Raw genomic sequence first — 13,573 nt, 5'->3', positions numbered from 1 at the left:
CTTGCTCTGCTCCTTACTCTTCCCTGGAAGCTCCCAAGAGCGACCAGCAGGGCACCAGTGGCTCATGCCTGTAATCTGAGCTATTCAGGAAGCTGAGATCTGAGGATCGTGGCTCAAAGCCAGCCCGGGCAGGAAAGGCCATGAAACTCTTATCTCCAATAAACCACCAGAAAAAAAAAATCAGAAGTGGTGCTGTGGCTCAAGTGGTAGAGCACTACCCTTGAGCTGAAAAGCTCAGGGACAGCGCTCAGGCCCATAGTTCAAGCCCCACGACCGACAAAAATAAATAAATAATAGTGACTTCGCATCTCACTGGGCCCTTGGCAGCTTAGGAGGTACAATCGTTTCATTGGGCTGATTTCTTTTTCTCTATTCTGTAGAGGGGAAATAGGGAGCTATGGCTGCCTGCAAGGTGATATGGCTTGAAGTGGGTTCTTCAGACCCCTAATGCTTCATGGAGAATACAGGAGAACTGTCTAAAAAAGAGACAGAAGAGAGATGGGTCCAAGTGCCGATCACACTTGGAATCCTAGCTCCTCAGGAGGTGAGATGTGAGGATCATAGCTTCAAGCCAACCAAGACAGGAAAGTCCTTGAGACTCTTACCTCCAATTAATCACAAAAAAAGCCTGTGGATCAAGTGATTGAGTGCTAGCATTGAGTAAAAAAGGCAAGGGACAGCATCCAGACCCTGAGTTTAAGCCCCATTACCAGCATACACTCTTCTCTGCCCCCTCTCACCCTTGACTAGGGAATTCAGTATCTTACCCAGACTCTGGTACACACTCAATGATAGCTGCTGTTCAAATATTCATAGTTACCAACGCTCAGCTTCACTGTACTCTTGCTTGACCTTGTAAATTTACTACATCTCATTCTCAAGTGCAGAATGATCTGCTTTGTAGAGGCCAAATTTGAGCCTGCTCCTGAAAACTGTGAACTCTGTGGGCCTGCGGGCGGGTATGCTCAGTACAGCTCTGCAGTGGATGGCTGCCTCCTCCCTGCAAGGAGCCATGCTTGGGGCTGAGGCTCCATATGGGTTTTATGGTTCTTCCACTAGGGGAAGAAATACTTCTTCCTGTGACTGAAAGTGGAAACAACTTCTAATTCATACCCTTGAAAAAACTGGCCGCAAAGCCCGCTTTGTTAATGGAGCTGTCAGATACAAACTTCATCCATAGCCTGTTGGAGCTCGATTTCACATCATCTGGCTTCTCATAGCCACAGAAGTGGCCGATCAGGGCGCTGTCTTGTGTGGGGCCATCACGGATTTCCAGGTAATCATAGGCACAGCTGTCGTGTCTTTCAATCTAAAGGGAGAAACAGAGGGGGCACGATGATTCCAGCTGACTTGCATTCAAGGTTTTTGATTTATGAGTGGAATATGATTTAGGAATGCCCCGCATGTGCTGGGCTTCTCTGAGCTCTTTGTGGCAGACGTCATGGGTGAATCAAATTGAGAAGGGACTAAGAAGTGAGAAAAGACAGTTCTACAAAACTTCCTTGGTCTGCCTCCATCCTACCTGTTCATTTCTGTTAGCCCTGTCAGCTTCTCTTACAAAGGAGGTGAAGCAAATTTCACAGACTTGTGACACAACTCACTGTGACCTTGAAATGGCCTCTTAAGTTCCTGTGTGTAACTACACAGTGGAAGTCATCTTCAGAGTGAAGGGTGTGGAGTTAAAGCTGTCACTTGCTTCATGCTCATGAAGACATCCAAGCCCCACTCACCTCAAAGGCTTGGAAGGTAAGTCCCACGTGAAATCCATCCGACACTGTGATCCTCCACACACATTCCTTGGAAGGCCTGTAGTCATCGGGGTAGTTGGGAGATTGAATCTGACCTGAGTCTTTGGTAATGTCTCCTCCACACATAGCTTTAGAAAGACAAGCACAAGGAGGAACCAGGTCCCTGGTCATACATTTTAGGAAGAAAGGTAAGTGGCCAATTGTCACCACTAGGTGGCTCCACTCACTAACATTTTCCCCTAATGTCAACAAAGACTGTGCCCCAGAAAGATAAAAGTGCATCTGTTTTCAACCCTGAAATTCCTCATATAAAGAAAACAACTTTGTAGTGCCCTCATTGTCTATAAAACTCACAAGGAGCTTTTCCAACAGTGGGAGTCAGGTGGCTCTGGGTACATTGAGCAACAAAGCTCAAAGTATACCAAGTGATTCAAAGAACAGAAGCCCGGTGCTACACACAGACAGACAGGTACCTTCCCCACACATACACACACAGCATGCGCATGTACAGATGTGCACACTGTTAGATCTTTTATAAAAACAAAATTTTGGCCTCTCCAAAATTACAATGGCTTGGGCCAAAAAGGGCCTTTAGTCATTTTCTACCAGGGTCCCATTTTTTTTAGGGGTTTGGGGTGGTTCAGAGAAGAATTTCTTTCACTAATGAAACAGATAGCAGCCCTGAGAGGTCAAGGTCTTTGCTTAGGCTCACACCGCTATTCAGAGCTCACTGGCATTTGCACAGGCTCTATTTCAGCTTTCCAGCTGGACCAGAAGCAAGGTTCAGCAGGCTGGTGACAGGTAGAGAGAAGTTCGAGGTGGGTACTGCTGGCTCCAGCCTTCCAAGTATGGAGGAGCGACCTGTAATTCTAAGCTTTCCCCCTCTAGTGGTGGGCTGACCCTCGAGGGTCTCCCAAGCTGTACTCGAGCCTTGGGGGAAGAAGGACAGAGAGCTGTACAGGAAGGACAGAGGCATATCAGCTGCAGCAGCTGGCACAGTGCGCTATCATGAACAAACCTTCATATACTGCAAAGAAGCCCTTGCCCAGGATGCTGCTGCTGCTGCGAAATTCCACCCAGAGCCGGCTGTCCGAGGAGATGAGGGGCTCCGGGATCTTATCGCCACAAAACCTCCCTGGGAAGGGGAAAGACACAGTCAGGATGCCTGTGGACAGCAAGAGGTGCTCGCTGCCACTGGAGAGCAAGGTCTGGTTCTTCCGATACGCTTGGCAGACCCTCCCTGGGACCACACATCCTGAGAATGGGAGGGAGAGTCACACATTCGTATGCCTCATTCAGACAAACTCCACATGTCAGTCCATCAAAATACCCGGGTACAGCCTCTCTGGGGGCCTGCTCCTCATGGTACCTTCATCAGGGCAGCTCCCAAATAGAGCAGGATGGTGCTCTGAGCTAGCATGCCTTATGGCACTATGGCCTTCCTTTTGGAGCATTGAACACTCTGCTCTCCTTGCCTCAGGGAAAAAAAAAGAAGAATGCATCTCCCCATCCCTGTGATCTATGAAAGGGTCCCAGGCCACAGGACGGAGGGCACTAGGAGAGAGGCTTGGAGAGGACACATGGGCCCCTTCCAGGACCTGTACTCCATCCGCCTTGGGCTGTGGATGGAACAGGGTGACTCCAGGACAGTTTCAGCCCCTGGGAGAAGCATAAAGCTATCCCCAGTCCCTAGGTAGATCCTGGAAGGGCAAGGAGATTCTTGATTTCCCAGCTCTTCCTGAGAGAAGGTGTGAACAGATATATATATATAATTTGTCAAGACACTCAGCCATGAAACAGACATGAAGAGTTCTGTTCCTCAGGCAATGTAACAACAGCAACATGATGTAGGTTTCTGGTACAAAGGCATTTGGCCATAGCCCTAACACTTCATGGGTACTTTGATTTTCAATGTCCTGTGATGTACTGGAGAAAAGTCATTTGTAGCTATTAATCTGCTTTATCCTTCTAAGAAAAATGGGGATTGATAAGGTTGGAAGGAGTAAAGGCCACAATGCGCACCTCCTGGTGGCCCACTCTGGAGCATAATCGTTGGGGAGGGTAAGAGGGGACTACTACTAGCCTCCTTGGCATCCTCCTGATTTTGGCTACCTGTGACCATGTGGCTTTGGCGATTTAATATTCAGTGAGATGAGATGAAATTGCTGCCAAGACTTAGGTAAGGAAGGACTCACTAGAAGTCCATATATTGTCAGTAATTGTTCCCTGGTGTAGCCAATTGATGTTCATTAGATTCTGGAGACTGACTAACTGTGAGGAATCATTGATTACTAGCATGGAGAGACTGAGCTCGGGGGAGGGAGGGAGGGAGGGAGGGAGGGAGGGAGAGAGAGAGAGAGAGAGAGAGAAAGAAAGAGAGAAAGAGAGGGAGAGAGAGAGAGCTTTCATTCAATGGCAGTTAAAAAACTTCAGACCAAAGCTAGAATTTCTTCTTAGCCTAGCTCAAGTTTCAAGTTTTCCCTTTTAAAGCCCCAGCTGTCACAGCCCCTGAGTACTACTTCCAAAAGGGAGAGGGCCATCCCCATCTTATTTCTTAAGGATCTAAGGGATGAGATGACCCACTCTTTCTCTCTCTGTCTCTATCCGTCTGTCTCTCTTTCACACCCACACCCACACACATACACATACACATACATACATACCTGCTCCAAGGAGAGACCACCCTTGCTCAGTTCTCTGAGACAGGAATTACATGCAGGAATATTTTACTGCTTAGGGAGTATCTCAAACTAGACACCTCCTCCTGCAGTTTCTATCACCTCCCATTAACCTGTGCATCCATCAGTGGACTGTCCATGGGTGAGGTGAGAACTCACAAGATCCAGTCACTGCTGAATACTGCTGCACTCGGGACCAACCATGAGCATTTGAGACTCAAGCCAAAACAAGTAAGGATGGATGAGAGACTGAGTGTGGAGTGCTTAGGCTAGAGTCTCACACTAGCCACAGACAGGATGGATAACAGAGGGGCTTTTCTTACATCCACTATGGTGAAGAGTTTGAGGAAGTAGGTCACTGGGGGTGTGCCCTTGAAGGGTTTCTTGTCCCTGGTCCCTCTCCCTCTTTGCTTCCTGGCCATCATCAGGTGAGCACCTTGTCTTTACCATGATGTACCACCACCTTGCCACCTACCTAAGAGCAAACCAGGCCAAGGGGTCATGGACTTAAGTCTCTGAAACTGTGAGGCCAAAGCAAACCTTTACTTCCTTTGCGTTGATTTCTCTCAGGTATTTTGTCATAGCAGCAGGAGTCTAGTCCTTGGATTAGGTATTGTTATTGATCAAATTTCACAGATGAGAAAAGTGCAGATGAGGGAATTTACCTCAGAGCTGGAGGTGGAAGCAGAATATGAGCCATGGCAGTTGGAGATCTAGACTTCTACCATCACTATCACCTTCTTATCACCACCACCACCACCACCACCAAAAAGAACTTGGGTACAGTTCTGAGCACCGTACATAGTTGGCTGCACCAAATTTTTCCCCTGGAAATGTAAGTGTCATGTCCATTTCCCACTTAGGAAACAGACAAGTAAGAATGAAGATCAGTTTCAAACTGGGAAGCCATCTTGGTGACAAGATGGGTCGGCCTGGCTTTCCTGAGTTTCTCTCCCCATCTGAAGGAAAGGGGAAAAAGGGCTTTTGTGCACATTGTGGTGCCACAGAACTCTAGACAGTTCTGCATACAAAAAGTGCATTGTTTAGAGTAATTCCTTTAACAGAAATGGGGGGGGGTGTCAATTTCTAGGACAGTGTTTAAGAGTACTATACAGGTTCTCTATGTAGCCACTGACTTCTCAATAAAGGCACAATCTCCTAAATGGCCCCTGACATTGAAAAACTGAGTTGAAATCTTTAAGCAGCTGTGAAATATTTCTCAATCCATTTAATTTTCCCTGGAAATCACTCTGTGAAAACCTGGGTCCTGAGAGGCCTCCTTCCAAGGAAACCAAACAGGCTGGAGAAACACTGAAACAGAGACAAGGTGTCCAGTTCCTAAACTGAATCCTGGTTCTTGGGTTTAGAGGAGGAGGACGAGGAGGTGGAGGAGGGGGAGGAGGAGGAAGAGTTTAATAAGGATATCAAGAAGAGGAAATGCAGATGAGGGCACTAAAAGTAGCTCCGTGGGGAGTCATAAAGGCTTCATTCATAAAAAGTTATACGCGCATTATGCCTGGATTTTCACACAGTGCCCTGGGAAAAAAAAATTCGATGCATGGTTTTTCAGAGCAAGATGCATACTTTCACAATCCACCCTAATCCGTTCTGCCTCCTGCCAAAGGGGCATTGACCTGCCTCCTCCCAACAGATTTCATGGCACTGACCCCTCCCAGGGACCAGCTTGGCTGACACAATGCACTTGTTCCAAACACAAAAGTTCACTAACAACTGCATTTGGAAACATCAGAGCAGGCCAAATAGTTGGCAAAGGAGAGAGAGAGAGAGAGAGAGAGAGAGAGAGAGAGGGAGAGAGTGGGAGAGAGTGGGAGGGGGAGAGAGGAGTTCTTGCAAATGAAGAATGGCAGTTGTGGGCAATGAGCCATGCCTTGGCTGCAACACCATGCTCGCATGCGCGTGTACATGCACGCACACACACACACACACACACACACACACACACACACACACACACACACACACACACACACACACATATACTGCAGAAGTGGATAAAATATGAGCCTCTCCAAAACAAACAAAATCCTCAAACCATCATGACTGTAAGGTCCTGTCCCATTAATGCACATACCAGGATTTGCAGTGAGAAAAAAATCCCTGCCTCAAGAGCAAGCAAAGGGAAGACCTAGAAACCAGCCTGTGCCCACCCTCAAGAATGTGCCTGGCCCCTCCCTAGGGAACTTCCAGAACAGAGAACTTCCTCCTCTTGAGTCTCTGAGTCTATTCCCTTCCTGGGGTACATGGGACTGGCCAGGTTTAGCAAACAAAAATTCCTAACTTTGAATGTTAGATAAACAACACACAGTGTATTTTATCTGGCAGTCCTAAAAGAAAATCCTGCTCAGAAAATCCTGCATTACCAGAACATCTGGATTCTGGTCTGATCTCAGCTACTAGTGGGCTGCACAGCTTTAGACATTTAGCACCCACTTGGGCACCTTTCTTGTGAAGGGATTCGGTGACTGGAAAGGTGTTGGCCAGGTTGAGGGGATTGTGATTTCATGTTCTCATGAAGTTCTTCCTACCCTGCTTTTGTAAAAAAAAAAGAAGAAGAAGAACTTGTAAAAGACTCCAACGATGGAGAAGCATGCAAATCAAAACATAAAGCTGTTCACCTACATGCTTCCTTTCCTAGGCAACCATTGCGGTAGCATCCTGGCCTGCCAATCCTCTCAGTGCATCAGTTTTAGACATGGGCGCATGCACAAACCAACCAACTTGTGGAGGTTCTAGTTCAGTCGTCTCCCAGGAATCTGTGTTCATAGAAATCTTCCCAGGTCATATCGATACTCCATAGTTTGGGAACCACTGCTTCAGTCCTGTCATTTTGCCACACCCCATTACTGCTATACTCTGGTAAACGGTGCACACCCCTGCAAGCCATGCATACCCTTGTAAAACATGCCTATCCCTGAAACTGGGCCCCGTTCTAGCAGCTAGGACCCCCATGGCTGCTCATAGTAGGCAGGAAATACAGACACCCTTTGTCCTGTGCACAACCCACAGTTCCTTCAGTGCACATTCCTGTATGTGCCTGGCCTATGGTCACTTCTCAGCTTGTCTACCTGGACTGCTAATTAACTGACAGATCCTTCCTAATGCTGGCAACCTGGTGCCCCCACGCAGAGCCTGTCCTGATTTCTCCCCTGTGCTCTGGGGCTCCTGTGAAGGCAAATTCTTGTTGGTACCTCTTGGCACAGGTGCTTGTATGCTATTCCCAATGGCAGCTGACCCAGTGGGGACCCCTTACCCATAGAGATGCTTTATATACACCAGGCCCTTCATATCCACTCCAGCCAGACCTTCAGTTCCAGTCTCTTTCAACCTATCTCATTCTTGTTTGCCAGGATCCAACATGACACTAGGGCTCTATCTAGCAGTGAAGTCTACAACTTGGCCCCCTCTTTTCTTTTTTGTCAGTCATGAGGTTTGAACACAGGGCCTGGGTACTATCCCTGAGCTCTTTTGTTCCAGGTTAGCACTCTACTACTTTGAGCCACAGCACTACTTCCAGTTTTCTAGTTATTAAATGGAGATAAAAGTCTCACAGACGTTCCTGTCTAGTCTGGCTTGGAACTGCAATCTTCAGAACTCAGCCTCTTGAGTAGCTAGGATTATAGGCATGAACCACCAGCACCTGGATTCCTTCTTTGCTTTTCTGTCACCATCTTCAATAAGTGCCCCCACTAACCACTCATTCAGGCCAGCCATCCACAGTGCAGTAAGTGGGGCTTTTCTGCTCATGTGAGGATATATCAGGGATCAAGTGCCCACCAAAACCTTAGAATCATCCAGCCAGGCACCTACCCTATAGGAGCTTCAACAGTGAGGACAATCTGTCTTCAGCCAAGAACCTTCCATCTGGCTCTTGGCAGTATGCTTTTCTTTTCTGTTCCATTGACAGTACTAGAATGCCTGTTTTCAAGACACAAAGCCACTGGTCTGTGGGCTGTGTTCATCTGCCCTGGCCACCATGAGAGAGTACTCTTGTTGTGAACCTTTCTCTTTATGTCACCTTGCCATTCCCCTTTCCTTAAAGGTCCAAGCTATTTCTTCAGAAATGAGTTCATGCCTTGTCCATCACACAGGAATCAAACATGCCCATCATAGAAACATAAAAAACCAAGACCAGAATACAAAAAATTAAACACTATCCTAAAATAACTGTGCTATTCACACTCATAATTTTACTTGATAGACATAGATTGCAAAATGGCTTCTTCCATTTGATTCAACCAGTACATGCCTTAAATAATTTTGATTTGAATGATTCTTGACAGGACATTTCGTAGTCATTTTGTCACACTCCCCACCACTCCTAATTTTATGAGACTAATCCCTTGTTATTTATTCACACCTCCTAGAGCACCTAAGTTTGCAATTCTTATACTATGTATGCATACATGCATATGCATGTTTTAAATAATGCCATCGCCAGTTGTATGGGTAACATGCTTTTCTGTGTGTCACAATGTACTATAAACACCTTTCTGAATCAGTACGTAGTCACCTGAAACTTTCTTGTTAATGGCTGGCAAGTTTTCCATTGGAGAGATGTGTCATTATTTATTCAGCTAACTCCTACTGTCGAACATTTAAATTGCTTTCAATTTTCCCTGCTTCGGTGCACATCCCTGTAGCTAGAGCTTTGCACACGTCTTTAATTAGTTCCCTAGGATAAATTCCAAGCAGTGGATTGCTGGGTCAAAGGGTATTCACAGTTTTAAAAGCTTTTAACATGTGTGGCCAAATGGAGTGTACAGAGTTTTACATGACAAGGGCTCTGGAGGGCTTCCTGTGGCTACGGTCAGGATGGGCCCTTCCAGACAGTAACCACATCCTTCCCCACCCCACCCCCCCACAGCACCCAGAGGACAGGCTACTGTGCTCTCTGAAGTCTGCCTCCAGTCCACTCACCCAACAGGGGGGCTTTTCTCCAGTAACCATCCCGGACCTCCACGTAATCATACCAGCACAGGCGGCTCTTGAACAAATCCATGGATGTGAAGTTTAGGATAATCTTAAAAAAAAAGAAACAAGTTACCATCAAATGAGTTTGGGCAGCAAAGCCTGAGGAACTCTGAGAACACCACCTTGCATTCTCACGTTACCCCTTAGCATACAGAGCCCTTGGCCCCTCAGTAGGAGCGTCTTCTCAAAATACACACACAGGAAACCTCATGACATTAAATAATAAACCTTGGGCAGGATAGGGAGTAAACAGAAGGAGATGGGTCCTTTCGTTCTGTCTGGGGAAATCATTCAAGTTTTTGAAGTCACTAGGTAGTTTACAGAAAGTGAGATGCATTAAAAAAGACAGGCCAAGGCATGTTGAGACTGGGGATCTGGAAGGAGGGAAAAGGTCAACGAGGTTCAGAGATACGAAAAGATCTTAGAACATCATCAATCATTCCAGAGGGTCTGGGGTTAGTCTGAGTGCATCAATATCCCTCAGCCATGACCACTCTTCTGAGGTATGATGTGTCTAATAGCCTTCCTACTGCTAGCTAGCTAGCTAGCTAGCTTCCCTCAACCCCCCTCCCTCCCTCCTTTCTTTCTCTCCCCTTCACCTCCCTCCCTTCCCTTCCTTCTTTCCTTCTGTATTACTTTGAGCACCTACTGGGTGCCAGTCTATTTGGAGCAATCTAGAAAGATCAGTTAGACAGAGTCCTGGTTTTTAAGAAAGGTCAGCAAAAAAGGAAAAGGCAAATGAGATAAGCCAATGAGGAGACCACAGAGTAAATGCCGAAAAGAGAGGGTAGGGGTGGGGTGGGGCCACAGGAAGGGCCTCTTGGCAGTCCTGAGAAGAGAGAAATTCTGTCTGATAACCTTGCATAAATAAACTTCTCAGAAGAGGTAACATTTAATCTAGGGAATTAGGAACTCCATGGTCCCGGAAGCAGGGCTAGAGAGTGACATGAACTGTGGGAGAGCTAGGCTGGGCACCCAGTGCAAGCCACTGTGTGTGTCTAAATGAAGGTCAGAAGGACCAAAGAGAAAGCCAAGGCCAGGGAGACAGGAGTTCCACTGTCTGGGACAACTTCAGTGTGGTTGCCTCTGTGGCTAAATAGTGAGCATCAATAGAAGAGGCTACATGGGCCTTCAGGCTGGGAGTCAACACACAGGTGCTGCAGGCATGAGCTGGCCTTCGTTTTCTACCGCACTCCAGCCTGGAGCTTACTTGGCAGATGGCCCAGGGCTGAGTCAGGGTTTCCCCTTGTCCTTCATGCCCCATTCTGCCTGTGCTCAGCATGCCCGGCTCCATCATTTCTGCTTTCCAGCGCCATCCCAGATCCTACACCTCTCATCCAACTCCTTTCCAACTCCAGGGGCTTTGTCTCAGCAATTCATCAGTCTCCAGAAGCTTATCTCCACTGACCCACTTCTTTTTTATTTTCTTTTTTTGCCAGTCCTGGGGCTTGAACTCTGGGCTTACACACTATCCCTGAGCTTCAAGGCTAGCATTCTACCATTTGAGCCACAGCACCACTTCAGCTTTTTCTGTGTATGTGGTACTGAGGAATCGAACCCAGGGCTTCATGCATGCTAGGCAGGCACTCTATCACTAGGCCACATTCCCAGCCCCAACTGACTACTTTTATACTCAAACGGTTTCAGGGATCCTCTAGCTTGAATCAGCAAACCCTCCAAGTAGAGGAGCTTCAAATTAAAGGTCCTAAAGAATTCTACACGTCTGAGGGGTGGTTTTTTGTCCCCTGGCTCCTGGACCCCTCTGCTCTCAACCTGTCCTTTCTGGCTGCTGCCACTGGCCTGCTCTCTGTCTCTGTCTGTCTGTCTGTTTTTCTCCTTGGCTGATTCTTGCTTACTTTGCTCCTTTGCTAACTGCAAGGACACTTCAAGATCTAACATTTTTCATTCTGTCTACCTGGCCAAAGGAGACCTTCTGCCCCCATCCCTGAGGTGCCCATCTTTGGCTTTACCCTTCCCTTTATCCTGTAGTTGACTTCCCCATACCTGTCCAACACCCACACCCATGGCTCTTTGCCCTTTAAGGTGTTAGTGCTCCACCCCCACGCAGGCCCCCTTCCTGATCACTACAGTGAGATGATGTGCCCTGTCCTGCACACCAGGGCTTCTGGGTCAGTCTTCTGTATCTTGAAGCACATGTTCACCAGTTACTGCCTCCCTCCCCCCCCCACCCCCACATACACACCATGTTGTCCTCTGTGGCTCTGTGCCCATCTCAGAAGTTAAATGTTCTGTTTCTCCCAGAGACTCCAGGACAAGCCTCTGTCCCTTGTTTGGCAATGTTACCTGATACAACTTCCTAGGTGTCTATGTCCTTAGGCCTGTCTAAGTGCCCCTCGTCCTGAGTCCTCTGACTGCTCAATGGACACATTGCATATTCAACACTTTGGAGCAACCCACCCCTTCCCCCCCCCCCCCCCCACTGTCTCTTGTAGAGATTCTGAGCAGGTGTCTTTAGAGTCAGGCATATGTGGATTTGTTTCTCAGTTCCATCTCTTACTAGCTCTGAAATCTTAGTGGAATGCTTGACTTCTTGGACCTCTCCTCCTCTGTAAAATAATGTGTATAACATTCATTGAGTTGAGAACAGCATGAGAAATTGTACACAGAATGCAAGAGGCTATGCCTGGCACAAAGTAGGCACTTCATACATGCTCACTTTAAACATTAGGCCTTGTTGAGTGTGTGCAAATAGTGTACCATAATTAACCAACTACTCCTCATAGCTGCCTGTCTGGACTGGTCTCTAGAGTACCTATTCCTTCCTTTGAGCCTATCCCACCTAGTAGCCAGGTCCATGTCAAGTAGCTTCTTCCACAAAAGCCTGTGATCTCCTAGAAATGGTCAGTGAGTACCAGAGACTGCGGACAGCTCCCCTAGAGAAGTAGGAGTGGTTGTGCTCATGGGATGTCACTCCCCTTCAAGCTGGACTAGTGTTTACAACTCTACTTGTAAAAGAATCACCCTGGAAGCTTTAGAACAAAAGCTGGTACCACACAAATGCCTCTCCTTCCATTAAATCAGATTCCAGGGGAGGGAAGGAAGTCCACACTAAATGGGAAGTCTCTTTGTGTTGCTTTTGTTTTTTGAGATAGGGTCTTGCTATGTAGTTCAGGCTGGCCTCGAACTCATGATCCTTCCTATCTCAGCTTCCCTAATGCTGAGATCACAGGTGAATAGCTGGCTTATAGTAAGTCTCTTAAAGATGGGGCTGTACCTTGGGTTTTTCTGTAACCCTCATGATCCTATAATCTGGTGACCATGCTCAGTGATATTTCTAAGTTGGTTGCATGATAATTTCTTTAATATAAAAATTTAATTATTATTAAGGTATTGTACAGAGGGGTTACCATTTCATAAGTCAGATAATGAGTACATTTCTTTTTGGGGGGCAATGTCACCCTTTCCTTCAATTTTTCCCAGATGGTAATTCTTTAGTCTTTGCTTTTTTTAAATTACAGAAAAGAAATGTTAATACAACTTCCTTAGTAACACATTCATGATCTGAATGAGAGAGATAATTATTCATGCTAATTAATTTAAGTGTGTTCATGAACCATAAAGACCAGAGATGTGTGATGAATGAGAGGTGATACTTAAATCAATCAAGTTTGCTAATTACAAATAGCTTGGGGGAAGGCCGGGTGAAGCAGAAATTGGAATAATTGGTGCAGAAATCTCAATAATGTATATTCTCCCTACCCCCACTGAGCACTAATCATTTAAACTTGGTGACACTTACATGGTTCAAACATATCACACAGTCAACAACGGGGGGATAACCAGACTATGTTCTTCTTTCTCTTCCTTCCTCCCGTTAGCACCTTCAGCAGGAACAAGGTTATCACATCCACGCAAGGCAAAAGGTCTGAAGTCTTAAATCAAAAACCACACTGTCTTAAATGCTTACAGCCAAAGAAATGGAGTAAGAAAATGTGTGTGTGTGTGTGTGTGTGTGTGTGTGTGTGTACATGTAGATGTGTATGTGAAAATTATAAGCGAACATCTATCTACTAGCTGCTCCCCTCTGTGCAGTAATGTAAGATCATGATCTATTCAAGCCATTAGGTTCTCAATTGCCTAGGTTCAAGTCCCAACTCTGCAATGAACTTTCGTAGCCCCTAGCAAGTCTGTTTT

At 46.5% G+C, this 13,573-nt stretch overlaps 1 protein-coding gene across 1 annotated transcript in view; it reads right to left on the bottom strand.

Annotated features, from left to right (window-relative positions):
* The window catches only part of Tll2 (tolloid like 2), a 114,355-nt gene that overhangs the window by 19,146 nt on the left and 81,636 nt on the right, over positions 1-13,573 (bottom strand). Inside the window, exons 10-13 of the mRNA XM_042689365.1 lie at positions 9,365-9,467; positions 2,767-2,883; positions 1,731-1,876; positions 1,114-1,309 (exon numbers count right to left, since the gene is read on the bottom strand). Of these exons, the coding sequence (XP_042545299.1) occupies positions 1,114-1,309; positions 1,731-1,876; positions 2,767-2,883; positions 9,365-9,467 (562 nt within the window). The remainder of the gene's footprint in view (positions 1-1,113; positions 1,310-1,730; positions 1,877-2,766; positions 2,884-9,364; positions 9,468-13,573) is intronic.

The sequence above is a fragment of the Dipodomys spectabilis genome, unplaced genomic scaffold (assembly GCF_019054845.1).
Source record: "Dipodomys spectabilis isolate Male_0828 unplaced genomic scaffold, ASM1905484v1 ptg000125l, whole genome shotgun sequence".
NCBI classification, from domain to species: domain Eukaryota; kingdom Metazoa; phylum Chordata; class Mammalia; order Rodentia; family Heteromyidae; genus Dipodomys; species Dipodomys spectabilis.
The sequence above is the reverse complement of the archived record's forward strand: the minus strand, read 5'-3'. Positions and strand labels throughout refer to the sequence as shown.